General features: G+C 36.7%; 4 protein-coding genes across 5 annotated transcripts; 2 read left to right on the forward strand and 2 right to left on the reverse strand.

Annotated features, from left to right (window-relative positions):
* Positions 1 to 401: 401 nt before the first annotated feature.
* On the forward strand, positions 402 to 3,578 carry LOC126755075 (phosphopentomutase-like). 2 transcript variants are annotated; one of them, XM_050467391.1, is made up of 4 exons: positions 402 to 492; positions 976 to 1,970; positions 2,022 to 2,580; positions 2,648 to 3,578. In XM_050467391.1, the coding sequence occupies exons 2-4, from the start codon at positions 984 to 986 to the stop codon at positions 2,914 to 2,916; spliced, it is 1,815 nt and encodes a 604-aa protein (XP_050323348.1). In that variant the 5' UTR covers positions 402 to 492; positions 976 to 983; the 3' UTR covers positions 2,917 to 3,578. The 2 variants fall into 2 exon arrangements, with proteins under 2 accessions (XP_050323348.1, XP_050323346.1); XM_050467389.1 differs by having other exon boundaries at positions 445 to 562.
* Positions 3,579 to 6,081: 2,503 nt separating this feature from the next.
* On the reverse strand, positions 6,082 to 8,988 carry LOC126755076 (vang-like protein 2). Its single transcript, XM_050467392.1, has 3 exons — positions 8,248 to 8,988; positions 7,678 to 8,195; positions 6,082 to 7,616 (listed from the first exon to the last, which is right to left on the reverse strand). Exons 1-3 carry the CDS (start codon positions 8,489 to 8,491, stop codon positions 6,636 to 6,638), a joined length of 1,743 nt encoding a protein of 580 aa, XP_050323349.1. The 5' UTR covers positions 8,492 to 8,988; the 3' UTR covers positions 6,082 to 6,635.
* Positions 8,989 to 9,109: 121 nt separating this feature from the next.
* On the forward strand, positions 9,110 to 15,200 carry LOC126755070 (tetratricopeptide repeat protein 37). The gene is made up of 17 exons (XM_050467375.1): positions 9,110 to 9,279; positions 9,345 to 9,425; positions 9,499 to 9,629; positions 9,717 to 9,918; positions 9,983 to 10,578; positions 10,643 to 10,720; positions 10,783 to 11,089; positions 11,283 to 11,396; positions 11,456 to 11,638; positions 11,695 to 11,879; positions 11,946 to 12,128; positions 12,217 to 12,422; positions 13,484 to 13,883; positions 13,956 to 14,387; positions 14,444 to 14,618; positions 14,693 to 14,880; positions 14,943 to 15,200. Exons 1-17 carry the CDS (start codon positions 9,190 to 9,192, stop codon positions 15,094 to 15,096), a joined length of 3,705 nt encoding a protein of 1,234 aa, XP_050323332.1. The 5' UTR covers positions 9,110 to 9,189; the 3' UTR covers positions 15,097 to 15,200.
* Positions 15,201 to 17,507: 2,307 nt separating this feature from the next.
* On the reverse strand, positions 17,508 to 26,629 carry LOC126755082 (glutathione S-transferase D7-like). The gene is made up of 4 exons (XM_050467401.1): positions 26,391 to 26,629; positions 18,108 to 18,363; positions 17,833 to 18,026; positions 17,508 to 17,772 (listed from the first exon to the last, which is right to left on the reverse strand). The coding sequence occupies exons 1-4, from the start codon at positions 26,486 to 26,488 to the stop codon at positions 17,634 to 17,636; spliced, it is 687 nt and encodes a 228-aa protein (XP_050323358.1). The 5' UTR covers positions 26,489 to 26,629; the 3' UTR covers positions 17,508 to 17,633.
* Positions 26,630 to 27,576: the final 947 nt, after the last annotated feature.

Here is a 27,576-nt window from a genome sequence, read left to right on the forward strand (position 1 = left end):
ATTTTATTTTCAAAATAACGTAATGTTGAAATCAGCTGTATGAAAATTCGATAACATATTTTTAACAGTTCAATTTCTTGCCATCGATGTTTTTATCATTTATCGGTCTTAGTTTAACAAAAAGTTCGATTTTTGTTGTAACGGCGAAATTCTACCGAGTTGACGGTCCTTGGCCAGATAAAAATTCCGTGACCGGTCCGGCTACGTAGACCCGACTGTCGTGGGACCTTCAATTAATATTATTAAAATATTGCAAATATATTTTCAAATTTGATAATTCGAAAACGTAAGCGTAAAAAATTCTAGTACCAGAATTTTTGTAGGCAAAAGCAGTGCATAGTTCTTGGTAGCCATAAATGACATCGATATAAAATTGTCTGAGCTAACTTTTCGCCGGCTGATTTTGACAGTTATGTACTTAACTTTATCTGTGACTTAACTTTAACCCTTGACCACGGTAGAGGAGCCCTTGACTAAACAAGTGTATATTCGGTACGTATAACGTTCCACTGTGTTCGTCAGATCGATTCTGCACATTAAATTTAAATAGTGTTGTTTTAGCGTAAGTAAGAAAATACATATGCAAATAAATTGTGAAAATGTGTGCTTTTATGTCCAACTATCTAAATTTTAGATTTAGAATAAATTTCAAGAAATATACATACATTTTTATGTACATATTATTTTGCTCTAAATATATTGACTTTTGGTTTTGTGATAACGTAGAGCAGGTCATTAATGATACTAATATAACTCAGTAATTTAGTTTACAATACCACTATAAAAATGTACGTACATACATATGTACATACATTAAATTGTAAACTCGTATACACGTTGTACTGTACTGGAATTATCTTCTAATAGTGATATTTTTCTAGATTATTGTAATTCGTGGCACAACTATGACATTTTGAAATTTTCTTTAAAAATATTGGCGAAGATACGAGTAAATAGCTTTTCTACAATTTTCAGAATCAAAAATGGCATCTCCACAATTACGTGAAGCGATCGAGCATTGGATGAAGTGGGATAAATGCGAGAAAACTCTATCCGAAATAAAGTCGCTGGAACAGGCCGAAAATTGGAAAAAATTAGACGAACTTCTGAATACTCGACTAGCATTTGGCACTGCTGGTTTGCGGGGCAAAATGCGGGCTGGCTTCAATGGTATGAACGATTTAGTCATAGCACAAACAGCACAAGGCTTATGTACTTACATTACGGAGCAAATTAGCGATACTTTTCGGAAACAGCGTGGCATTGTTTTCGGCTATGACGGCCGACATAACAGTAAACGGTTTGCGGAGATCTCGGCAAATGTTTTTATCCGTGCTGGGTTTAAGGTTTACCTCTATAGATGTTTAGTTGCCACCCCTTTAGTACCCTATACCATAAAACATTTCAAATGTCTGGCTGGCGTAATGGTAACTGCTTCACACAATCCAAAAGATGATAATGGCTATAAAGTGTACTGGAATAATGGAGCACAAATCATATCGCCACATGATAAAAACATACAGAAAGCTATACTGGCGAATCTTGAGCCATGGGTAGACACTTGGAATACAGAGAATTTATATAACTCGGCAATTCTTCTTGATCCGAAAGAGGCAATTAAGACTTACGTGGATAAAGTGCGTGAAACATTGCCACTATCCTTTATTGAAATAAACAGTCAAAGCAACTTGCGTTTAGTTTACAGTGCAATGCATGGTGTGGGTTATCCTTTTGTGAAAGATACATTCGAAGCAGTAAAATTACAACCTGTTATAGCTGTGGAAGAACAAAAGGATGCCGATCCAGAGTTTCCAACTGTAGTATTTCCAAACCCGGAAGAGGGTAAAAGCGCATTGGAATTGTCAATTAAAAAAGCTGACAGTACCGGTTGCTCCATTATACTTGCCAATGATCCAGATGCCGATCGATTGGCTTTGGCTACGAAAAATCCAAATACCGGCAAGTGGAAGGTAAATATGTGGAAATTTTAGCAAAAGCATTTTGTAAAATACTTTTATTAGGTTTACAGCGGCAATGAAATCGGAGCACTGCTCGGTTGGTGGGCTATACATCTCTATAAACATACACATCCAGAGGGTGATCTTTCTAATTGCTATTTTCTTGCCAGCACTGTAAGCTCTAAGATACTCAGGGCTTTTGCCGAAAAGGAAGGTCTGCATTTTATTGAAACCCTCACGGGTTTCAAGTGGATGGGCAACGAGACGGACAAGCTCATTAACAGTGGAAAAACGGTATTATTTGCTTTCGAAGAGGCTATTGGTTTTATGTTCTCGACTAATGTCTTGGATAAAGATGGCGTAAGCGCTGCTTGCCATTTAGCTTCTATGGCTTGTTACCTTGAGGCGAAAGAAAAAATTTCATTCGATGAGAAACTACAAACTATATACAAGGAATATGGATTTCATTACAATAAAACATCTTACTTCTTTTGCTACGAACCACCAGTTATTAAGAAGATTTTCGAACGTCTACGTTATTTCGCTGGTGCATCGAAAACGTACCCGTCTAGTATACTTGAGGGAAAATACAAAATTCGATATATACGCGATTTAACCAATGGTAAGTTGAGAGAAGTCTTCAAAATAAAATTTGAATATTTAACAAAAAAATCGAAAATTCTTAATAGGCGTTGACACATCACAATCTGATGGTAAAGCCATTTTACCCGTCAGTGCCAGTAGCCAAATGATTACGTTTACTTTTGATAATGGTCTAGTGATTACACTGCGCACCAGTGGCACTGAACCAAAAATCAAATATTATGCCGAAATGTGCGCACAACCGGGACAAGAAGATTTTGATGGTCTAATCAATACCACGAATGAGATGGTAGCAGCTATAGTGCAAGAATTTTTGCAGCCAGATGAGAATAACCTAACAGCCAAGTCAGATTGAAGTCTTTATTACGGCCAACAAATAATTGGAGCAAAAAAGTATTGATTTTTAGTTGTAATAAGTGGAAAAGGAAAAATCTCAATTCTGCTAAGGGCATTTCTTATTAGACGCACACAACTTATATCCCACTCAGGTTTCATTACGTCATCTTAAATAATCATAAATAACATTCCGAATAACGCGATCGCGGAGATTACGCTTGTTTACCAGTAAACAGCGATAATTGAAGAATGTCTTTGGTACATTATTTGATATTATTTATTGCGCACACATACGAATATAAGTATGTACGTGTTTATATATCGTATGTAATTATGATTAAATTATTAATAACAACTTCTACTAGAACCATGGTATAGAACTAAGGTTATGATTTTATTTTAATTTTTGTTTTCTACACAAATTCCATTGTTTTACCAAAGGTACGCGATTTTTTAAGCTTGATATTGCTGGACAAGAAGAAAGTGTAACAATATACATAAATGTGTAATCTCGGTTCTCACTTAACAGACAGAGCGAATTAGACTCCTTTGTAGTGATTTATTATTATACTGTTGTTGTTGTTTGGTTGTAACAAATATCTAAACCCTGTTTGGTGATAATAATTGTATTTAACGTAATATTGCCGGACAAGAATAAAGTGTATCAATATAAAAGTATAATCTTGGTTCTCATTTACAAATGGATCGAATTAGTCTTTACTACAATGGATTATTATAATATATAATACGTATATTATACATATATTAAGGGTATATTATTATATATTAAGTATTTTGTTACCCCCTTGTATGCAATTAAGTTACATAAAAACTGCTTCTTAAGACTATCCACGGGATAGAAACCGTGGCGTAAAGAAATCCAAAACTGGGCCAAAACAGGCTAGCCTTCACAAAGCGTAAGTTTTTACATTCAGCTAAAAAGTGACAATTACTTTTATTATGTTCGTCTTGGCGAATTAGATGACGAGTTCGAGAAAAAAGAAGCATTTCAGTCCGACGAGAGGCGTAATTAATAATTATATACATATGTAAATACATTATAATCTAGCGGAAAGTAACCAAGTGCACCTCATCCGGGTACCCGGTCACAAAGGTATAGTCAAGAACGAACTGAACTCGAGCGCTCCACAGCATTCACTAAAATTTTAGGTCCTAAATCCTTCATCGCGATGGTCTTCATACCATAAAGAAGCTGTAAGGAAGAAGGAGTAGACAGAGAGAGGTATTGGCAAAATATCCAAGACATGTGCCATGCCAATTTGCTAATGTGGGGCTATAACCTCAGCAGGCTTAAATCAGGCTATTAAGGCTTTGTACACTAGCTACTGTACGCTGGAGAAGCACTTGTATAACATGGGACTAGCTTCTTGTGCAAATTGCCGGTTCTGTGAGAGGAAGTCTGAAACTCCAGAACACTTGCTAATGGACTGCTTAGCAGTCTGCAGACGCAGGATAAAGACCCTTGGATCCATGTTTCCAAATAGGAATCACAACGCTTCAGTAGTACCCAGAAGTATATTGGAATTTATCAATATGCTGGGGCTAGGTGGGTCGTTGCGACTTAGGAGAGGTCGCGATGCATTCCTCATCTATTTATCTTATCGATGTATATAAATTAAAATCAATTATTAATCTCAAATTAGAAATATTTAATTTTTCAAAATTTGAGTTTTCAAAAATAACTCGCTGAACTTTTTAAAATTTGTCTGCTTTTATTCGTGTAAATTTTCAAAATGCAAAAATTAAGGTTTCATTTATTTGTTAAATAATTTTTATTGATATAAAAATAAGCGATCCACAGGCCATTGTAACGCAATATGAGTATATCTACGCGAAAATAAATATAAATAAAAAATAGGTCGGTAGCGCAACGCAAACCGGTAATACAGGCGCACAGTTTGTGAATATGGGAGGGAGTCTTAGCATATAGTGTTTTTAAGCAGCCATATAATATTTGATAAATTTATGCTTAACTAGTTAAATACTAATAAATAAATAGATGTATATATTTGTTTTATGTTTGCAACAATGCCATTACAAATAATAAGAGCTTCTTAAAATGAAAAATAAGTAATTAGCTAGAAATAAGTAGGAAAATTCGCACTATAAACATTTGAAAGCTTATAAATATATTTAAATATATGTTGGTATGCACATACATGCACGTTTATATAGTACATGCATTAGAAAATAACGCCCAAACAAGCATGCATATATAGCATGAAGTATCCGTATAAAAAATTTATGATTTTTACCTTACGTTAGAGTATTTGTTATGCTTAACTAGAAATTGGTTTTTTGTTTATAGTAATACAATTCATCATGAATTAGTAAATGCTTTTGAGTGTAAAATACTTAATTCTGTTATTTATGCGTAGTCAATGCATGTTTGTAGGTATGTTAATTGTATAAAATCTCATATAAAACTGGCAGTTGGGCAGTCTCCAACAATATATGTATTTATGATTTATTTGTCAGCATTTCCTGTTAGTAACTCTTAAATATACCGAGTTATAATTTCACTTTAGTTTAAGTTGTTGAAGGGAGATTGTTTTTTTTAAGTTACTAATTAAATTGCAGATTAGATTAGTCGATTATGTAGAGAACTTTGCCATTTGCGTAAAGGAGACTTTTTGTGTACTTTTAATTTAACTATTATTTCAGATTTTTGTCAACATAACATAGTCTTTAAACAAACATGTATCTATGTATGCGTAGTGAGAATTGAAAAACTTATAACTACATTCTTATTTCATATACACTATATTATCTATATATAATATCGAAATTTGTTTTCGAGTGCTTATATAATATATTAATTAGTTATAAAAAAATAATTAAAAAAATTAAAATAAATAACTGAAAAAAATAAATAAAATTAGAAAATTTAAATAAAAAAATAATAATAATTAAAAACGCAAAAAACTTAAAATTTTATTTACGAATTAAAAAATCAAATAGAATAAGATAAGGCTAATAGATACATATGTAGATTGATAATGGTAATTTTAAAAATAAATAAATAAATAAAATAATAATAATATTTTTTTAATTTTAATTAAAAACGCAAAAAATTGAGAACTTTGTTCGCAAATTAAAAACGCAAAAAATATTTAAAATTTTGTTTACGAATAAAATAAATAGAATCAAGATAAAGCTAATAGATTGAAGCCTTAAAGCCAACATTTTACACGCCGTACAGTTTATTTTGAGTCCATAAAATAAGTTGGCATATGCACACTTTTAGCGTAATTAAATAAAAAATTACAGATTTTACCATATTTTAAAATTCTCCATTCTCTGTCTGTTTCTATTTCTATGTTTCTTAAAAAAGCTATTTAAAACCCCTAATACTTACACCCAATGTGAGATTCTTAAAATTAATGCATTATTACTTTTTGGCTGTCACTATTAATACTTCGGAAATACGATAGGATTATACATAGAACAGCGTTGATATTACTTATTTGATATGTGTGCGTGTCAATGATTAGGATACACTGGGAATAGTGAGCATTTTGAAAATGTTTAGCCAACAACAACTTCCATTGTTGCGGGTTTATAATATATATATGTATGTAAGTAAGAGTAGATAGTATGAATATGTAGTAGACCGCATGAGATTGAGATTGGCACCTATACAAACATGTGTAAATATGAGGATTGCGTTACATTGCTGTGCGTCGGTGTCGGTGTCATATTTGCAGTCGTTTGCTGTCATACCGATGTTTCAGAGTTTAATTTCAGTACAAATTTATTGCTTTTTGGATCGACAACCTCTTCGGCAATATTAAAATGCGGCAACTTGTGTATGGAGACTAAGAGTGAGACATCGTTTTGTATCAGTTGGAATGTACATTCGTTTGAGACTGGTCGTGATACAAGTTCATCACAAATTAACGACCACGATTGTACCCAACGGCGTTCCTTTTCGCTTTGCAATACTGGCGACTCTGTTAGGTATGGCTCAAGGAATGCACGTGGCGACAGATCGTGCTTGAGACAATGCGCCAAGTGCTTTAATATACTTTCGAATGTGTGTCGTGGTTGTTGTCGTGTGACGCGTAAATATTTTTGCAGGGCACGCGCCATCGATGGAAATACCGCTTGTGCCGCTTCTTGCGGGTCAAGTGGCACTGCTGGTGCGGGTTCATTGTGTATGCGTTTGATATGCGTAAATGCCTCTTCTGCGGCTGTGATAAGGCGCGCACGCCGCTTTTTGACACGGCGTTCATATTCGTGTTCCTCGTAGAAGCGTTCATTGTGTGATGAATCGCGTCGGCGTGCATTGGCCGCTAATACGGCACGACTTTGACTCTGCTGTTGTGCATTATTAACACCATCAACTTCGTAGTATTTAAAACTAGTGGAGATTTTATTGCGTTGTGATTTTGAAATCGGTATGCGCTCTAGATACGGATTAAATATCGGAAAGTCTACGTAATATCGCTGAAGTACCCAAATAGCTGCACGCTGTATACTCAATTGACCCAGCATATAAGAGCGGGATGTACCATCTGGTGAACGTATAATCTTGACATAATACATGGGTTGTTGATGGCGTAGTTCGAGTAAAACTACAGCAATATAGTGTATGAAGAGCAGCGTATCTACCAAATTTGTTGCATAGGCAACTAGTGATTTGTAATTAACTGCATCACCACCTGTTTCCACCACCACTTTGGCGCCATTAGTGACCTTTAAAATTAGAGAACAATTATAAATTGATGAACATGTTCAAGTGACTGGCGACATTTACCTGCACCATATAGAACAGCCAATAAGCAAATGTGCAAATGGTGACAAGCAACAGCACAACAGCACGATACAGGAATATTCGTGGCATAGTAGCGGCTGAGCGACGCATAAATAGCGCCCACAAGCCGATTGCCAGTAGTATAAGTCGTGCAGTTAGTGACACCAGCAAGCCTTTACATTCGCTACTACATGCTAAGAGTTGTGTGCGCACCGTTTGCGTGAGTTCGGCGTGATCGAAGGCAGATGGAAAGAAACCCATGCGTGGCATTACCACCATGGCTACCGGCGAGAAGAACGATACAAATCCTAGTAAGAGTGAAAAGGCTGATTCCAAACGTCGTCGACAAGCAAATCCAAAACTCGTATCGTTTTCTCGATGCCATGCATTATTAATGTCTTCCATAGATATGCTTTGTTCTGATGTATTGCCAGTAACTGCTGTTGTGTTTTCACCCCAATTTTCGTCTTGCGGTAGTATTTGTACCTCGATTATTTCTTGACCATCGCGATTCTCTTCACCTTTGGAGGACATTCATAATTTTCTAGCATTTCATATTGTCATGTTAGTTACCTGTCATATTTACGCTCGTTTGAAACGGTGCCATATCGCCACGTTGGTGCTTACCACTTGATTTTGTATGTCCACTACGATGCGAATGCCTTGTGCGATCCCGATGATAACCGTTATTTACAGTGCCACCTCCGCCGTTATTACCTAAACCACCGCCGCCAGTGCTAGAGCTGTTATTATTATTGTGATTGCGAGAACGTCTAGATCGTCCGCTGTGTTCTGACTTAACAGATTCGTTTTCCATTGCAAACACCGCCAACACAGCGGTCAACAACGCAAACACACACTCTTGTAGGCGTGTGCCGTCCGCCCGATAACTTTTCGATCCTGACTATTTTTGCAATTAAATACTTTTTTTTACAAATAATAGGAGGCCAGAGTTAGAAATAGTTATTTTTTTTTTGTTATGATGTTGCATATAACTTTATTTTGTGTGAAATTGGTTTGAGGGATGTTTGGGAAAATTCAGACTTTTTTCTTTGCCTCGGTATTCGTTTTCTTGACGTTGCACTACATAACTCATGTAAAATTCCAATTAGGAGCCGTATTTTATTTAACTAAATTTGTGCACCTTACACCACAAGTAATTGCTTTAAATTTTTACTAAACTACTTTTTAGCTTAATAACTCATTTCATTTTTAATTCTAAAAATTAAACAATTGGAATGGAGATGAAAAATGCCATTAAAACGAAAAGCAGAAAAAACACTCCTATTTTTCGCTCAACTGAGTTCTATTTCCCACAAGAAAGCGTTGTATTTTTTATTTTCTCTTTCCTTTCTTCTTTAAATATGGCCAGAGTCATTTATTTTATGCATTCTAAACATCACAAGAAACATGCGATACGGCAGCCTTATTCAAACAGATGATTTTATGTTTTGTTTTCGCTTGAAAATTTGTTAATTTTATAATATTTTAATTATTATTTGTTTTAAAAACAAGATGTCGATCAAAGAGTCTAAAATAATACTAAAAGAAGTTCGTGAAGACATCAAAAGTGAGAAGTTCAATGATGCGATAGAAAAGTGTGAAGTATGGGGATAGATAGAGAACAATCAACAAGTAAATTATTATTTAATACTGTTATTTATACACAGGCTTTGCTTAAAGATGAGCCTAAGAATTATATGGCTTATTTACTGTTGGGAGCAGCTTACCAAACGAGTAATAAAATAGAGGTTTGTATTATTATTATATGATGAAATTATTAGGATCTTATATATTTACAATTTATTTACATATTATTCTTAGGCGGCCAAATGTTTACGAAAGGCGGTAGAACTTTCACCGGCTGCACCAACTGTTGCACTCCAGGGACTATCTAATTGTGCACCGCTAGATGAACTCCCCAAAATCTACGACCAATTAATAGGTTTAGTTCCGTAAGTTTAAAGCACAACAGTGAAACGATCAATATTAAGTAATTAATCCGTACCCTAAATACCATATGAATAAATTACTTTTTTCAGTGAAAAATCTGCATTTTATTTTGAGAAGCTTTACGCAGCTGGGCTAAACAACAGGAGTGTTGCAGAAGAGTGTTTTAATATTTTCAAACGTGAATTAGCACGAAATGATCAAAATGGAGAACGACATCCACTAGTTTTGAAATACTTGGCTCGAATTTGGATCTTATTTGACTTTGATGTGCAAGTTGGAGAAGAGTCCGTGGTAAGTTTTGAATGCGATTTCCAAATGAATACATGTACAATGCCGCCTATTGACTTTGTTGCAGTATAAAACGGCTTTGGAAAAACTAATAGCAGACCCACAAGAAGATCAACAACTGAATGCTTATAAGCGATATCTGAAACTACTGTACAAACAACAAAGCTATGCTAATTGCTTTAAGCATGCATGTGAAGCGACCAAAAAATATCCTGAGGATATTTACGCCTTTGAATGGGTGTGTAAAATTTACTGTGAATTTCGTGATGTGTCTATAGCGTGCTTAATCGAAGCGCAGCAAACGATAGAACACTATGTCGATGCATTGCTACAGTTAAATCCGAATGCCAGTTTAGGATTACTCATTCGTGGCATTAAACAGTTTGAACAAAAACAATATGTAGCGGCACGTGATCTATTATATCGCGTACAAGAGTTACAACCGAAATATAGCATTGCCTTAGAATTGTTGGCGCGCGTAGAAATGTTAATTGGTGTATGGGGTTTGGCATTGCCAATATGGAAATCAATTGGAAAAGATCATTCCATTGAGTATGCCCTTTGCTTATCCCATGTTAGCAGTAGCGAAGAACAGTTGCTAGAAGCAATTGAGTTGTTAAAGGAACTTGAACCAAATGAGGAAGCAACAACGGCCCTGGCCAGGTAATTGGTGCACACACAAATATTTAGCTTTCAAACTGATTTACTTGTGTATTATTTAATTCAGTTGTTATTTTAAAATGGGCGATACGGATAAATTAAAAGAACTGAACCTAAATACACTACAACAGGCGGAGTTTCTCTTGTAAGCATTGTTATTATAGTTTTATGAACAATTTTCACGCTAACTATCTCAAATATTTCTAGGGCGCCTGAGGATGCGTTAAACTTACTGCAAGCCTCCAGTGATACGGAAACGTTTGATTGCCTTTTCTTACTCGCTAAATTGCATCTACAATTGACTGACTATGCTTCTGCTTTGAATTGCATGCTTAAAGCGACGCGTTTACAGCCTTACAGTTCGGAATGCTTTCATTACCTCGGAAAAATCTATTACATCACAAAGGATTTTGTGCGTGCACGTAAATGTTTCGAAAAATGTGTGAATTTGAATCCGCTGTGTGAGAGTGCTGTTAATAACCTGAGCGCTATTTACCAACAACTAGGAGAAGAGGTAAAGGCACCACCCTTTTCAATGAGTAAAACTTTTTTTATCGACTTAGTTAGTATTAAGCAGAAAACTTTTTAAAGGAGTGGCTAATTTATTAATTTGAAAATGCACGAAAGACAGTTGTTGTTATTATAACAGCCAGATAATTTCCATTTTTCAAGTTTTTTTATGTTTGTGAACAATTTTCATTTCACAGGACTTGAACGTTGCACTCTTGATTAATACGCTGAAATATATGAAAACTGATGATTCTAAGCGCATACAATACAAGCTGGGCTTACATTATTTCAATGTTAAAAAGTGGGATGAGGTGTGTATTCACAGTGAAATAATTTGAAGAAAAATTAACATTCGATTTTTTTTCTGCAGGCCATTCAATCCTTTCGCACTGCAATCAAGCTTGATGTGAATTGTATGAACTATTGGGAGTCTCTGGGGGATGCTTACTCTGAGCGCGGCTCGTATTACTCTGCTATACGTGTTTTTCAAAAAATACTAGAAATGTGTCCTAGCAACATTTATGCCAAGCTGCAAATGGCGCTGCTAAAATCGGTACAATACCACACATTTAATATAAGTCATTTTCACATAACTTTTTTTCTCTTTAGACCATTCGCATGTATCCCGAGGCCATAGCCGACTTCGACGAATTATTGCAAACACATCCCGATTACTTGCCTGGCTTGAAAGGTGCCGCTGAAGCACATATTGGCTTGGCGAACAATATGAAATTGGAGCATTTATATGGACGCTGCAAAGATCACCTACAATTGACGGTTAATCATTTGCAACGGTAGTTTTAAAATCTGACTTAAAAATGTTCGTTAAAATTTTCTTATGTGACTGCTCCTCCAACTAGTGCTTTCTTGTCTGCAAACAATCAAAACATGTTTTGGCTGTGGCGTCTTACTGCAAATGTATTTGTGCAGACTGCGCGCATGCCCAGCTCTTTGGCATACTTGGAGGTGTCTGGCAAGCTGGCTAAACTGGAAGAAAACACGGCGATTTTATCTAGAAAGGACCTCTTCACTTTAGCTGCAAGGTTTGTACGACTTTTTTGTTACAACTATGCAACATTAATTAATTATACTTGGCGAATTTCTCTCTCTCTTTGCTTATTTGTTTTACAGGTTTTACACCTGCGCCATCAAGTTGAAATCGAACACATTTATCTGGTATGAGTTCGCCTTATGCTCTTATTATTGCGCCATATATTTACCTGACGAGGCGTCTACACAATTGGAACTAGCTACCAAAGCCTGCAAAATGGCCATAAATGAGCAAGGTGGTCGTTGGCAAAATTGGAATTTGCTCGGCGTAATAAATCTCCATGAAGGTATGTCACCATATATTTTTATACCCTAAAGTGAGTACTAGTGAGACCCGTATGCTCTCAGTTAAGGAGCATAATGAACACCTCTCCAAGCAGTTTCAGCTAGAGTGGAACCGGTTCCTAGGAGCATCAAAAGGTTCTTCCTCAACTACGTCTACGACATAAGACTTCGGACACAACTAACTTCAGACATGCACTGGCCGCCATTCACAGTGGAGCCATTAATACCTTCACCCACTCTCTCTCGGTGATTGGCGTACTTGGAGTTAAACCACCACTCGTTGCAGACGAAGAGCTTAATTGCCGCGAGAAACGAAAGTGACCCTTGCGCAGCTTTGTTCTGGTTACTGTAGCAGGTTAAACTCGTACTTTTCCAGAATAGACTCTGACATATCAAACATATGTCCAGCATGCAGAGAGTCCCCGCATGTCACTAGCCACCTCTTTGCATGCCTTGCTAACCCCACACATCTGACATCCTTCTCCCTATGGTCCGACCCCGTCGAAACAGCACGTTTCCTGGACCTACCGTTAGATGACGTCGATGACAACTTATCTAATCCTTACCATCCTAAAGGAGATTAGGTACCCGTTACAACAACAACAACATACCCTAAATAGGGTTTATTAACTTTGTCACCAATATACATATGTATATATACATATGTATGTCTGCGTCCGTCTGTCTGTATTAATGCGAACTAGTCTCTTAGTTTTTGATATATCAATTTGAAATTTTGAACACGTTCTTTTCTCCTCAAAAAGTTACTCTTTAATGGCAACCTCCGATATCGGACACTATAGCATATATCTGCCATACAAACTTAACGTTGAAAATGAAGTTATTGTATGAATAACTTTTTTATTTGACAAGATATCTGCACGAAAATTGGCATTTATTATTGTTTCAAGTTAGGCTGCAATCTCTGGATGAATTGTTCAGATCGGACCACTCTGGCATATATCTGTCATACAAACTGAACGATCAATATCAAATTTTTCGGTGCAACTGTCGTTAACGGATTTTCTTATTTTGACTTTTATTTCTATAATTTATTTTATAGCGGTCAATAACTTGCCCTTGGCACAGCACTGCCTCATTCAGGCACTTACGCTCGATCGCAAGTCGTTTACCACTTGGACTAACCTCGGTGTACTCTATTTGAAGTTGAACGAAATAAAACTTGCGAATCAGGCATTTCAGCGGGCGCAGCAAGCGAGTCCCATTTATGGAAATGCATGGATTGGACAGGCTATGATTGCTGAAGCCATCGGTGAAGAGGAAGAAGCTTTGGATCTCTTCAGACATTGTCAGCAGTTTGAATACCACGCGGAGTCCTCATTAGGTTATGCCCACTGGGTGTGCAACATCCTAACAGATGAGAAAACACGCAAAATACCGCATTATCGTCATGCTATCGACAGCATGTATGCAGATGTGGTGGCACTAGATGCGATTAACTGGTAATAACATTGAAATTAACTGGAAACGCAATAATTTTTGGAAACATTTTCAAACTTCACACACAAATATAGGCACATAGTAAATGAGGAGAAGGCCGCCACACCCGCTGCGCTCTCTTTCCAAGGTTTCCTCAATATACGACAGAAGAATTATAGTCTTGCCGAGCGTGCATACCTGCAGGCTGTTGAGCACACTGCATCAGGTGCAGATCGCGATAAGTTGTTGACAAATTTGGGTTATCTGTACTTAGCCATAAATCGACCGAATGATGCTATAAACGTTTTCAATCGCATAACACACGCCTCGTTTAAGGCCATAATTGGTTTGGCGTTGGCATTCGTGCGTGCTGGCCAACATCAGGAGGCATATTCGGTATACAATTCGGTGCTGAAGAGTTTGTCCGACAATAATGATGATAAGGCCGGCATGATATTGGTGGCAATGGCGGCCATGGTGTACGCCTCGCAAGGCGAAGCCGACACGAAAACAATTTTGTATCAATGGTCTGTTGTGCTTTGTTTTTGTTAACACAATTTCTCACATATTCTTATTTCTTTAGCATTCTGTTGAAAAACTCGCCTATACAAGCATTATATTCCGCCTGCGCTTTGGGTATTCTACATCAAGACAATCAGTTAACAACAACCATACTGACAGAGCTAAAAAAATACGAAAACTGCGAGGTCCACTGCGCACATATTAGCTACTTGACGGCGCAACACTATGCAAGTGTTGTAAGTATGCTTTTAAAGTTGTTGTTTGTTCTGTTCACTAATTATGTTATCTATCAAAACTCAATGTGTCACAGCAACAAATACGCAAAGGGCTGACTTACCTGCTGACCCGTGTGCATATTTTTCCAAATAACGCCGAACTACGCAAAGTGTTGGCTAATTATCTATTGGATCATTTCAGCCATGCAGCACAGTTCCAAGTGGCCACAAGCCAAATCGCGCTGAGCTCAATTAGCCTATTGCATCGCAATAAAACACAAAAGTGCGTTACAGGATTTAATTTATAAATTTACCTCTCTTTCATGCATTTTTTTGAATTTTTAGAAGCGACTGCGTTGAGGATTCTAAATTGCTGCTGATTGCCAGTCGAGCTTTGAGTGCCGTTAACAAGACACGTTCGCTAAAATTAATACAGCATGCTATACGTCTGCATCCGCAAAATAAGAGTGCATGGCAGGCGCTGCAGGAGGTGCAATGATATATATTTTGACTGTTTTAGTTGAATTTGAAACCGATTGTACAACTGTTACACGAAAAAGCAAGTGGTAATATTAAAACATATTTTATAGCATGAAAAAGATACATGAGACGTTCCGTTAAGTTCTTAGTATACAGAAAAAATACGAAAAGTTTGGAAAAAGTACAATCTATTTGTGAATACTCTTAACCCCTCCGAAAAATAAGTTTTCCGGAGTCTGTAAAAAAAAAAGCCTCCGGCGTTTGACTTTCTCAATTTTATAAATAACAGGGAAATATGTTAACTACGCTTACCACGAAGCTTTAATACTATTCACAAATGCAAGAGATTCCTTACCAGAACTTTGATCGGCCAGTTTGTATGGTAGCTATATGCTATAGTTGTCCAAGATGAACAATTTCTTTGGAGAATGAGCCGTTGCCTTGGACAATAACCCATGTTCGTTTCCACGACAGTCGGGTCTACTTAACCGGAACGGACCCGGATTATTGTCAGGCCAAGGACTGTCAACTTGGCAGAATTCTGCCGCTACAACAACAACAACAATAACCTATGTACAATTTCGTGAAAATCTTCCTCAAATCAAAAGGGTTCCATTCAAGTACTTGACCAGCAATAATTTCTTCGAAGATTGCACCATTGCCTTAAGCATTATCCCTGCCAATTTTCTTGAAGATATTTCATCAAATGAAAAATCTTTTCTTACAAGCATTTTATTCCAACCGTTCAGATTGTATGATAGCCATATGCTATAGTGTTCCGTGATCGGACGTTCCGATAAATAAGGAGCTTCTTGGTTAGAAAAGGATGGGTGCAAAATTTCAGTTCGTTTTCTCAAAAACTGAAAGACTAGTTTGCTTATATACAGACAAACAGCAATCGACTCGGCTCGTCACGTTGATCATTTATATATATATTTTATAGTCTCCGATGTTTTTTTCTAGGCGTTACAAACTTTGTGGCAAACTTAAACCCTGTTCAAGGTATAAAAAGAAGTCGCCCGTAGTCTAGTTTGACCAATTGGACTGCTTCGAAGTGTGGCCCCTTTGCTGTTGTTGTTGTTGTAGCGGCAGAAATCTGCCGAGTTGACACTCATCGGCCGGATAAAAATCCTGGCCCATTCTGGTTACGTAGACCCGACTGTACTGAGAACGGTGTGGCCACTTTGTCTTGTAATTCGGCATAAAATAGACTCAATAATTTGGCATTGTAGACCTTCTCTTGGTAGTTGATGTATATCACAGCTTCTGAACTCTAAAAAATTAGGGTCATCATCTTTCCGACCGACAGAATCTCCTTCTTCGGAGCGTGTTCGTCGAGAGAAATTCAATGTTTCCACTATTATTTGGTCTTCCTGTCCCGTCGAGGGTACAGCGCTACCGGGGCTTTTAGAGCGTTCTACTATCCCAGTTATCTAGCGCACCACTAACTGACCGTCTACAAATACGAAATTGTACACTTTTATTAGCCGTTAGCCTCCGTTTCCGAAGCACTTAGGCGTGGATCATCGAAACCCGATATGCGATCTTGTTGAAACTTGTTAAACCAATTGGTCGGCAAACGAACGAAAAAATTTTTCGAACTCCGCTATAAGCTAATATGATATAGTGCTAGAAACACCCAAGATGGTCCTCACTCCTTGATCATGGAGAACGGCTGGACTCGGCTATAACCGCCTAAGCGGTGTCTACACCAATTAAGAAGAAAAAGAACAGTACTTAAAACTAGAGGATCGCTGAGGTTTTTTATCGCCTGTCTGCTGACAGTCATTGGCTGCATAAAACTTCGGATGCTCTGTAAATCTTTTTCTGTAAGTTTGTAGTACTGTTAGTGACATCTATGATAAATTTCACGTCAAAATATTCATTAGTATTTGAGATACGCGTCGTTTTGTCAGATTCTAAAAGTGAATTCTTCGATTTTTACTACGTCTGAATTTATTGATCAAAGAAGTGCGATAATGCACCATCTCATACTGCATTGGTTATTCGTGATCATTTCGTCACATTTTCAACTAATATCGTGCCGCAACCACCGCATTCGCCTGATTTGCCTTCGTGTAACTTCTGGCTATTCAGCAAATTCACATGACCACTCCGTGCACACCGATTTGATTCAATTGAGGATATAAAAGCTGAATCGAAGAAGGCTCTGAAGGCCGCCATGACGGAGGATTTTTCCAAGTGCTATGATGGCTGGGAAATTCGTTGGTATAAGTGTATTTCAGCGGGAGGGGATTACTTTGAAGGAGATGAAATGTACAAAAATCACCTTTCAATTTGATCAGTGTTAGTTCAACAACTCTTACACCACAATGCCCAGTGAAAGAGTAAATACCGAGGTTTAATTTGCTCAACTACATTTCGAACTACACCATTTGTCAAAATAATGCGAATGCTCTACAATAAACATATATTCAATTAATTATTTTGTCTATTAATTAAAAAAGGTATAACACAAAACAAAAATCAACTCCCCACAGGTATGTATGTATGTTATGTATTTACAAGGACATTACTACAAAACTGAACGCTCAGTTACGTATGCTTGGTCATATTCTCCTCCAAAGCATTTTGAAAGCGTAAATATAGCTGTTGCGCACCTTGCTCATTAATCTCTTCGTACTCCGGTAGTTCTCCACGCATGCGCTGCATCCACGCACAGATTTTCGGATATCTAAAACATTATACTTCAGTTAAGTTTACGTGTAAAGCAACCTTGGGCAACCTGACTTACCGCCGCTCCTCTATGGTCACCAACTTATGCAACGTAATGAGTGTGGTATTAATGGAAATATCCGCCAAAGTCAACTCCTCGCCGGCTACGTAATTGCTGCGAGACAGGAATCCCTCAAGGAAACTGTAGGCATTATGCGACAGCTCGATACTTTTACGATGATAATCGATATCGCCGCCGTACATTATGCGCGCCTAAATGTAGACAAGCAAAAGAAATGTGTATAAGCATGAATAAGCTCGGAAGATAACGTTTTCAGTTAAATTGCCACATACCACAAAATCTTTAATCACTTGAAACAGTACGCCGTCCTCATAATACAAACGTTCGTCCACAATGGCACGCTTTAAAAAGTCTTTCGGATATAAATGATCGTGTTGACTTTGTCCATACTGGTTCACCATATAGGTAATGATGGCGTGGCTGTCACACAACGGTACACCTTGATCGACCAGCACGGGTACAGTGTGTCGGGGATTTACCTTCAAGAACCAATCACTGTGATGCTCCTGTGCGGCATAGTTTATAGCTCTGCGGATCAAAAATAACAATTTTCATTGATTCTTCATGAATAGTGCTTTTTTGAAAGATAACAGTACAATATTTTCTGAATACTAGTTTGTATGCTAATAGCCACCTCTGTCGAAGACTACGTATTTTAGGCAGAATTATGTCATTTCATTTGACTGCAGAAAATGTCTAGAGTAAGGCATAAGGGAAACAGTGGAGCTGGACTAGGCTTTAATCTGGGGTTACTGGAAAGTGAGGCTAATGGTCCTAGCACCTGAATTCATCTTTAGATAGATAGATAAATTAATGAGGATTGGGGTCACCACGCTAGGTGCTATGATATGTTATCACTAATAGACTGGGGTTATCGAAAGTGAGGCCTAATGGTCCTAGCAAACCTGAAATTCATCTGGTATCCAAGGTGTTGCCAATGTACCCTACCCACTGCTTCATCATTGCGGAACTGTTCCTTTAGGATGTGGGGACCCACATGTCTGCTGGTGGATGCAAGCGGGCAAGCTCATCGGCCAGTTCATTACCGGCGATGCCTCTGTGCATCTGGTATCGCAAAGGATCTCATGTCTTTTCAAAAAGTTCAAGTAACTTGCAGGATATAGCTTAAAAACTTGCTCTAGTGAAAGGTTGTAAAATATTTAAAATATATACATACATTATATGATGTAGAAAAAGACTGAAGTCAGTATCTCTTTCAAATGTTGGCCGCGGCTACGTTTCTGTTGGTCCATCCGTTGAGTGATTGTCGAATGATACGTGTGATGTTTTGCTCGAAGGCTTGAATCGAAGCGGGATTGTCCGCATAGACCTTAAACTTTACCACTCCCCACAGAAAAAAGTCTAACGGTGTGATATCTCACGATCTTGGTAGCCAATCGACCGGCTCAAAACGTGAAATCATCTGCTCACCGAAGTTTTCTCTCAATTAATCCATTGATTGATGCCATGTGTGGGAAGTGGCTCCGTAATGTTAAAATCAAATGTCGCCGAGATCATGAGCTTCAATTTCAGGCATCAAATAGTCAGTTATGGCGAACGTGAATTTTCATAATAAAGTTGAAAGACTTGTAAACGTTGTTTAGGCGTAAATTTTTCCACGATGAAATACCAAACAATACATGACTCACGCGTAATCTGTCAAAAGAGGCTATTGAAAAAATAACCTCGACTCTGCCATGAGATTGAGCGTTATATCTGTGAGGTATCTTAATGAAACGCAGAGAGAATTTATTTCCTTTATTTTCTGGTGCCAAAGATTGATCAAATCTGGCCAATACTACGCTTACGCTCCGCATACCTAATTTAGTAATTTCTAGCTTCCAATTGACTTTTTACCAAATATGATTGCAATCCACTCACGGTTACTATATGGACGTAGAACTGAGGCGTATGAGTAACTTTTGCTGTCTCTACAGGACGAATAGTAAACATAAAAGTTACTCATACGCCTCAGTGGCCACCTATAGCATACAAACATGAATAAAAATGCAAAGGAAAAATAAAATGAAGAATAAACGCAGAAATCTGTGAATATTTGCATATGTACACACGAATACATATATATGAAATAAAAAATAATAATAAATAAGCAAATATGTGTTTCATTGCATTAATAATTAAAGTAATGTACAGTGAAACTTCGATAAGTAATAACCTCGATAAGCGAAAAATCTTGATATTTCATAGTATTTCTTCGGTCCCTAGAAAAATTCGCGAAAAATGCATGTATTTCGGTCCCTTTGATAGCTCGTATTTTTCTTGAAACAAAAATTTAAAAATGTGTATCAAAAGACTCTACAACTCGTATTTTTTCCTCAAATCTACAACTCGTAATTTTCTTTCAAAAAAACCGTACGTGCATCAAAGGTTGCGAAAAATAAAATTTGAATCAAATGAATAAACATTGTAAACAGATAATGCCATAGATAAAATATAATGTCCGTCAAAAACATATTACGCATATCTTAAAATGAACACTTTTCTTAATTTTTTTGTAATACATATATATATATTGAAATAAAAAATAAAATAAATATGTACAATCATTTCCTGTTTTTTATGTAAAAGTGAAAAAATAAATAAAAAAAAACTCTATAATTCGTATATTCTGTATGTTTCATTGCATTAATAATTAAAGTAATGTATTACATAAAGGGAAGAAAACAATTGCAAAATAATAGTCAGTATCGCTTTTTGTTCATTCTTGTTTTTTTGTATAGATAGTAAAATGTAGAATGTTCTTATCACCAAACACTCTAATTATTGAGATAAAGACATTGCATGTTTGTCAGTGACGGTGTAACTGATTGAGATTGTTGGTACATACTATCTTGTGAATACTTGAATTTGTGACAATTTGAACAAGTAAATAAAATTTATTTTTTTTTTGCATTAAAAATGTATATACATATAGTAGTATATTAATATTTAACTGCTATTTAAAATTTCGATTCTCGAACGCGGATGGTTGTTCAGATGTATTTTTCTTATATGATGATTACTTGAAAATGTAACGAGTAATGCTGATATTTATAGATATCGACGAAGTGCTAAGTGTTGTTTGTATTATAACTAATCTGGCGTTTCTGTTCAGAGATAAGTTTTCGTTATCTTCTGCACTCCGTTTCTTCAAAATTTTCAGAACCGAAATACAAGGTATATTCAAAAGTAAACAGGATTTAAAAAAAAAAAACAGAACAAATGGGTTTTTCGGATAAATCAATTTATTTTATTTAAAATAGTCTCCTTCTGCTTCAATACAGCTTTTTGTACGGTCCAAAAGCATGTCGAACGAGTGTTTTAGCTCGTTGGCCGGTACGGCCGCCAGTATGCCGTTGGCCTCTATGTCTGCATAACGCTTTCCTTTGATGGGCAAATGCATTTTTCCGAAGAGGAAGAAGTCGCACGGTGCCATATCAGGTGAATACGGGTCAAATAATCGGTCACAAGCGTCGAATCGAATGTTGGATTCTGAGCAATTTTTGGTCGTCAGTCAATTTGTGCGGAACAAACCGTGCACACACCTTTCTTAAGCCCAAATGTTCAGTTAAAATGCGATAAATTGATGTTTTGGAGATGTTCAATTCCATTTTCAATTTCAATGATGATTTCGGCTGATTTTTGATGAATTCGCGCACAGTTTCGATGGAATTTCCGGTGATCACGGATTTTGATTGGCCCACATGTTGATCTCATTTATGTCGTCACGACCACTTTGAAAACGTTGAAACCACTCGTGCACTCTGCTACGGGATAGGCAATCATCGCCATAAACTTGTTTCATCAATTGAAACGTTCGGTAAAAGTTTTATCAATTTTAAAACAAAATTTAATGTCGCTCTTTGTTCAAGGCTCATTTTCGCACCGATAACACAAACATACTGACACTTAAAACGCAATAACTTCACTTCCAATCCATGAAATGGAAATTCGCACTGGACAATCGATAAGGATAGCAGATTCTAACGCACCAGTCGACATATCGATGGCGCCACCAGGGGGCGCTAGATTCAAAAAGTCTTGTTTACTTTGGAAAGCTTGTTGTAACTGTGTTGGCAATTTACTGCTGTTCTATATTCTTGTTCGGTTTGACATGTAAACACAATGTAATCATTGGTGCTTTTAAAAAGTAAAATCTTCTATTGCGACAAAGCCAAACGAAATTTCAAATGTGGCTGTTAAAAAATTACATGTAAATTACATGACTAAAGTAAGGGATATTGTATATTTCTCAGCTTTTTCTTCAGTTAGAAGAATAGTTCACCGATTTCTGATATTTCTGGTTAAATTTCTACTCCATCTTTTGATCAAAACAAAGCTAAATTTGAATTAAAGAAGTGAGGAGAAATACTGTAAGGTGCAAACCGCCAACCAGGGGATAGAAATTCGCAATCATAGTATATACAGTTGAACTTCCCTAACTCGAATTAGAAAAACTTAAATATATATTATATATATATAACTCATAGACTGACCTACAAATTCGACAAAAGATTAGTTAGAAAAACGAAAATCATTATATGTACATATGTATGTATGTAGTATAAAGGAGTTGGGGGTAGTATCGATCCTCTGAGGTACATTAAGATTTCATAACCAATAATATGGAGTAAAGCCACTCGGATGTTATATGTTTGATATATAGGAGCTAGGTCAATTTTTCGCCCATTTTAAGCATAAAGACCCACTATTATCAGTAAAAATCGCGTACTCATATGTTGATCGATATATTCGAAAAACAACAAAAAACAACTATAGGTACTGGGGTCCAAATATTCGGTACCTAGGGGCTTGAACAGTTTGGATTTGGAGAATTTTTGGTCATATGGTGAAATACTCTAAAGAAATTATTCGTGGACAGTTGTATCCCGTTATATTAATTGCTTCTTGATTTGGAAAGAATCAGATGGAATTTAAAATTGTATTATGTGAGAAGTAAGTGTGGCTGTAGTGCGGTTTCGCGCATTTTCACACTGAATATAAGAATGTTAGAAAATGTTATGTACCAGTTTTGGTTGAAATCATTAGAGCAGATCCTGAGTTATGTGATTTTACCAAAAAGTGGGCGGTGCCGCCCCATTTTCCAATTTTCACACCGGCTCCTATACAACTCTCTCATACCATCTCGTAATATTTAATGTCTCTGGCGTATTTAGTTACCGATTTATTATTCTTAGTAGTTTTTAACAGTACCGTTATATGGGGAAGAGGCGGTTATCATTTGATTTCATACATTTTGCCCAAAGCGAATTTGGCTATTGTAGCTGCAGTGTTCTAGAAGATATAAAGTTGTCACTTTTTTGCTCTTTATTCAATGCTTTATAAAAAGTGTTACAGTGATCGGATTTAGTTCAAATATGTGCCGTTTCGTTCGATAATCTGTTTCCATCTAGACGGCAACTTCATAATACCCCGCTCGTAGAAGCGCCCTCCTTATTTACGAAGAACTCGGACAGCCACTTTTCACAAGCCTCTTTTGAGTTCAACTTTACACCATGGCTATCGCCATGGACAGGAGCAGGAGGTAATCACTTGGCGCTATGCCCGGGCTATATGGTGGATACGATAAAACCTCCCATTCGAGCTCCCGTAACTTCTGACGAGTCATCAACGAAGTGTGTGTTCTGGCGTTGTCCTGGTCTAACACTACACGCTTCCTGTTGGCCAATTCTCGACGCTTTTGGTCGATCGCCTGCGTCAAGCGGTCCAGTTGTTTGCAGTAGATGGTAGAATTAAGCGTCTGGTCATATGGGCGCAGCTCATAGTGGATGATTCCCTTCCAATCCCACCAAAAACACAGCAAAACCTTCCTGGCCGTCAATCCCGGCTTGGCCACTATAGGGGACGATTCACCGGCCTTCGACCACGACCGTTTTCGCTTGATATTGTCGTATGTGATCCATTTTTCGTTGCCAGTTACCAGCCGCTTCAAAAATGGGTCGAGTTCGTTCCGTTTCAGCAGTATATCGCAGGAAGGAAGGAAAACTTTAAAATAGCGGGAATTTCGGCGTTACTGAACTCCATGTTTACACGTCTATAACTGTTGAATGCAATATACAAACTAATCATGCATAACGTCGTTTTGTAGGTTATGTCAAGACCTTTCAAAGATGTATAGTATTGCCAGATACGAGCTCATAGCCGCGAAATTCAAAAGGCAAAAAGGCGGAAAGGAGATATTTGACAACCTAATATATACATCGAACTTATTTAAGGGCGGGGTCACGCCCACTTTTTAAAAAGCCCTCAGGTGGCCCTGCAATCTTCTGTGCCAAATTAAAGTCTTATATATCTTATTTTAGTTCTTAGTTATTGCACTTTATAGATTAGCTTTTAATGGCGTTTTGTGAGCGTGGCAGAGATCCGATTACGCCCAACTTCGAACACGTATTTTTTTTGCGAAGGAACATGTGTACCAAGTTTCTTCAAGATATTTTACTTTTTATTCAAGTTCCAGCTTGCATGAACGGACAAACAGAGACAAACGGATTTCAAATATATTCATAACCCTATATCTATCTCGCTTAGTTTTAGGCGATACGTACAACCGTTAGGTGAACAAAACTATTAAACTCTGTAGCAACTGGTTGCAAGAGCATAAAAATGCTTGAAAATGAAAACATATACATATGTAGTGTTTCAAATTATCTAAAGTCCATATCTGCCCAACTAAGCACAAAACCGTCAAGAAACTGTTTTTTACATTAAAAACTAGACTTTTGAAAATAATGTTCCTAGCTAATTCTTATGTACGGAACTTTCGGCGACAAAAGGTCTGCTATCAGCAAGAAGAAGAGTATAAAAATTAGGTAGTTACTCTCACAAAGAGCGAAAGAAATCAATCAGCTGGTTTTTATTTACACCCATAAACAAAAATAATTACGTGTAAAAATCCGTATAAGTATTTGAATTTGCTAATTTAATGAACTATGAAAATATCCATAAATCCACGGTTTGAAAGCAATTGAATCATAATACAAATTGCAAAAAATAAGTTATAGCCAAAATTAGAAGCAATTGTCAAATTACAATAACAAAGTTTTGTGAAACTGCTGATTCATCGTTTCTGGACACCAAATAATATTTCTTATATACTTTGAGCATTGCTAGGCCAGCTGACGGAAAGTGTATGGAACAGAACAATAAAAAGCATTCGTTATGGTCTTGAGCTGAAACACTTCAAATTCAGGCCAGATTTACATCCGAAAAGCATACCTCAAAAAAACGTTGCTTGCCCAATATGATGACCAAGTTTTGAATATTTACTAAATTTATTTTACTAAATGCTATTGGTATTAGAGCTATCGCTTTGGTTTATAAATCTAAAACTAAAATAATAATTTGTCCAATAAAAATATGCGAATAAAATTTTCTTCGATTTATAGTGCTATTATATAAGCTTGAACTTGAATACTCGAAAGCAAACTTTAATGGATACAATTATGCAAAGTTTATTATTATGATTTAGTGACTTTCGCGTAAACTAATAAAACTACAAGCATTCTTTGCCTACTCTCCCACAGAACTGGCTGCCGGGTATGCGTATTCACTGATTAGATGTATGTATATATGTATGTATATGTAAGTACCCAAACTCGCTATACTCTTTCTCACCGCGTCAATGAGATCGTCAGTAAGCTACATTATGACGTTGTAGTCAGTTATTTTTATAATTATGCGTGCGTGTATGTGTGGGTCGCACTAAATGCGCGTGTGGAGCTATTGTAAATTAACGCGAACACACACACCCGCGCACAAACCACTTTTGGCGATAACGAGCAATTTGGATAAGAGCATGCGGCTGTTGGAAACTAGCAACACCTCTCTTTCTCTCTCTCTCTGGGAGTAGCATTATAAGTTGACACGTTCGTCATATGGCTTTTTGCTGCAAGCCCCATATTGTTTTATAACTTGAATATATTTGAAAACATTTCAATTTCCAAACATTAATACACATTTGAGTTCACTGCTTTGTTTATGCATTCAGGGCACGCCCTTTTCTGACATTGACCTTGAAAAAACGAATAGCAAATAAATCACTCGGTTCATAACATTCGGTGGCACAGTGAGGATACAAACATTTTTACATTTAACATTAAGTGACGATATGTCACTTAAAATGCAAAACAACGTATCATCAATCTATTCGAAATTGAATTTTTTAATGCTTACGGTTCACTAGATCATTTTACCGCTATATAAGCTTTTGTTAACAGATATAACCAAAACTCATAACTAAAAAAAAATATTTTTTTAAAATAAATATAGGTTTCTATTTTATATCGGTTGAAAAGAGATGTTACGTTATTTTGCATTTTAGTTGCTGATATACATATATATCTACGCACATCCATATCTACTTTTTATATATACTGATGGTATATACTTATGTATGTATGTACTTTTACGCGCGTGGTTTTTATTTACTAAAATATTTATTTCTTCTGTAGGCGGATTTGTTTTTACTTTTATTCAATTTAATTTTGTTTTCATTTCTTTTAATTTTTATTTTTAGTTTTTTGTTTATCACTCACTTTAATTCCACATTCAATCCGATGTATTTGGACGTGAGCAATGCGGCTCTGGCGGGCGGACTGAAAAGCGCATAGTACAATATCGGACGCGCTGACATATTAGCTAAAAGCGTATTGACACGATTTCTTTGCGTTTCCACTTGCTGGTGGTGCTGTGGCCAGCCAGCCTACGACTGTGCGACTAAACGCCACATCGGTGGCGGACGATTGATAACGCCCGTGTCGGTCGGTGGGCGATCGCAACATGCTCCGAAATTTGTGTAGAAGTACTTCATGAAGAGCAGCAAAGTAAATTAAAAGTAAAAACATATGTTTGAGAAAAATAGTATCTTTTCTAAGAGCGCACAAATACCGGCTGAATAACGAAGAGCGCGCACTTTGAAGTTTGGTGGCGTTTGGGAAGCCATTATGGTGCTTTGTAATATTACAACGAATACACAACGCACACTAATTACAAAAGTGTCACAAGTCGAAAAATGGCAAATGTTTAGGCGGCAGAGAACGCCATAAACACAAAAGTGGACATAATGGTGATTTTCCAGTTTAGTAAGATAGTGACGACAATGAATTTTCTTGGCTAGGTAGATAAGAGTATCGCGAATTGATATATTGAAAAATTGATTTTAAAAATTTTTTACTTGTGACTCTTTTGTAGTTAATGTGCGATATGTAAATATACTAATGAATATTTAGTAAATATGTAAGTAATTAATATCAGAAAAAAGTAGGCTTTCAAATATACATACATACATATATGTATATGTCAACATAATGGATTGTCAAAAAAGTCGTGCGGTATTTTTATAGATTTTTTTTTTTTTGAAATTGAAATGAATTTTTGATGACTCATGGCCAGCTCTTGACCGATGCTACGGCTGCTACTATGCCGGTCTCTTTCGACCAATTCAGCGATTTTATCGCAATTTTCGACGACAATCCTTCCGGAGCGTGGCGCATCTTCGACCACCTCTACACCAGAACGAAAACGTTGAAACCATCGTTGTGCGATGGAAATGGAAACTGTATCGGGTCCATAAACTGCACAAATTTTATTGGCGGCTTGAGATGCATTTTTGCCTTTATGTAGTAGTACTGTAAAATATGCCGTATTTTCTCTTTATTTTGCTCCATGTTTGCGACGCTATAACTCACGAACGCCTTAATAGAAACGACAATCAATCACACA

The sequence above is a fragment of the Bactrocera neohumeralis genome, chromosome 4 (assembly GCF_024586455.1).
Source record: "Bactrocera neohumeralis isolate Rockhampton chromosome 4, APGP_CSIRO_Bneo_wtdbg2-racon-allhic-juicebox.fasta_v2, whole genome shotgun sequence".
Lineage (NCBI taxonomy): Eukaryota > Metazoa > Arthropoda > Insecta > Diptera > Tephritidae > Bactrocera > Bactrocera neohumeralis.

Coding starts and splice junctions, on each gene's coding strand:
- LOC126755070 (XM_050467375.1), top strand. CDS start 9,190: ATGTCGATCAAAGAGTCTAAAATAATACTAAAAGAAGTTCGTGAAGAC. Junction 10,579..10,642: donor GCAACAACGGCCCTGGCCAG/GTAATTGGTGCA, acceptor TATTTAATTCAG/TTGTTATTTTAAAATGGGCG. Junction 11,880..11,945: donor ACGGTTAATCATTTGCAACG/GTAGTTTTAAAA, acceptor TCCTCCAACTAG/TGCTTTCTTGTCTGCAAACA.
- LOC126755076 (XM_050467392.1), bottom strand. CDS start 8,491: ATGGAAAACGAATCTGTTAAGTCAGAACACAGCGGACGATCTAGACGT. Junction 8,196..8,247: donor AACGAGCGTAAATATGACAG/GTAACTAACATG, acceptor TGTCCTCCAAAG/GTGAAGAGAATCGCGATGGT. Junction 7,617..7,677: donor GGCTGTTCTATATGGTGCAG/GTAAATGTCGCC, acceptor CTAATTTTAAAG/GTCACTAATGGCGCCAAAGT.
- LOC126755075 (XM_050467391.1), top strand. CDS start 984: ATGGCATCTCCACAATTACGTGAAGCGATCGAGCATTGGATGAAGTGG. Junction 1,971..2,021: donor CAAATACCGGCAAGTGGAAG/GTAAATATGTGG, acceptor TACTTTTATTAG/GTTTACAGCGGCAATGAAAT. Junction 2,581..2,647: donor TATACGCGATTTAACCAATG/GTAAGTTGAGAG, acceptor AATTCTTAATAG/GCGTTGACACATCACAATCT.
- LOC126755082 (XM_050467401.1), bottom strand. CDS start 26,488: ATGTCAGCGCGTCCGATATTGTACTATGCGCTTTTCAGTCCGCCCGCC. Junction 18,027..18,107: donor AAGTGATTAAAGATTTTGTG/GTATGTGGCAAT, acceptor GTCTACATTTAG/GCGCGCATAATGTACGGCGG. Junction 17,773..17,832: donor GTGACCATAGAGGAGCGGCG/GTAAGTCAGGTT, acceptor ATAATGTTTTAG/ATATCCGAAAATCTGTGCGT.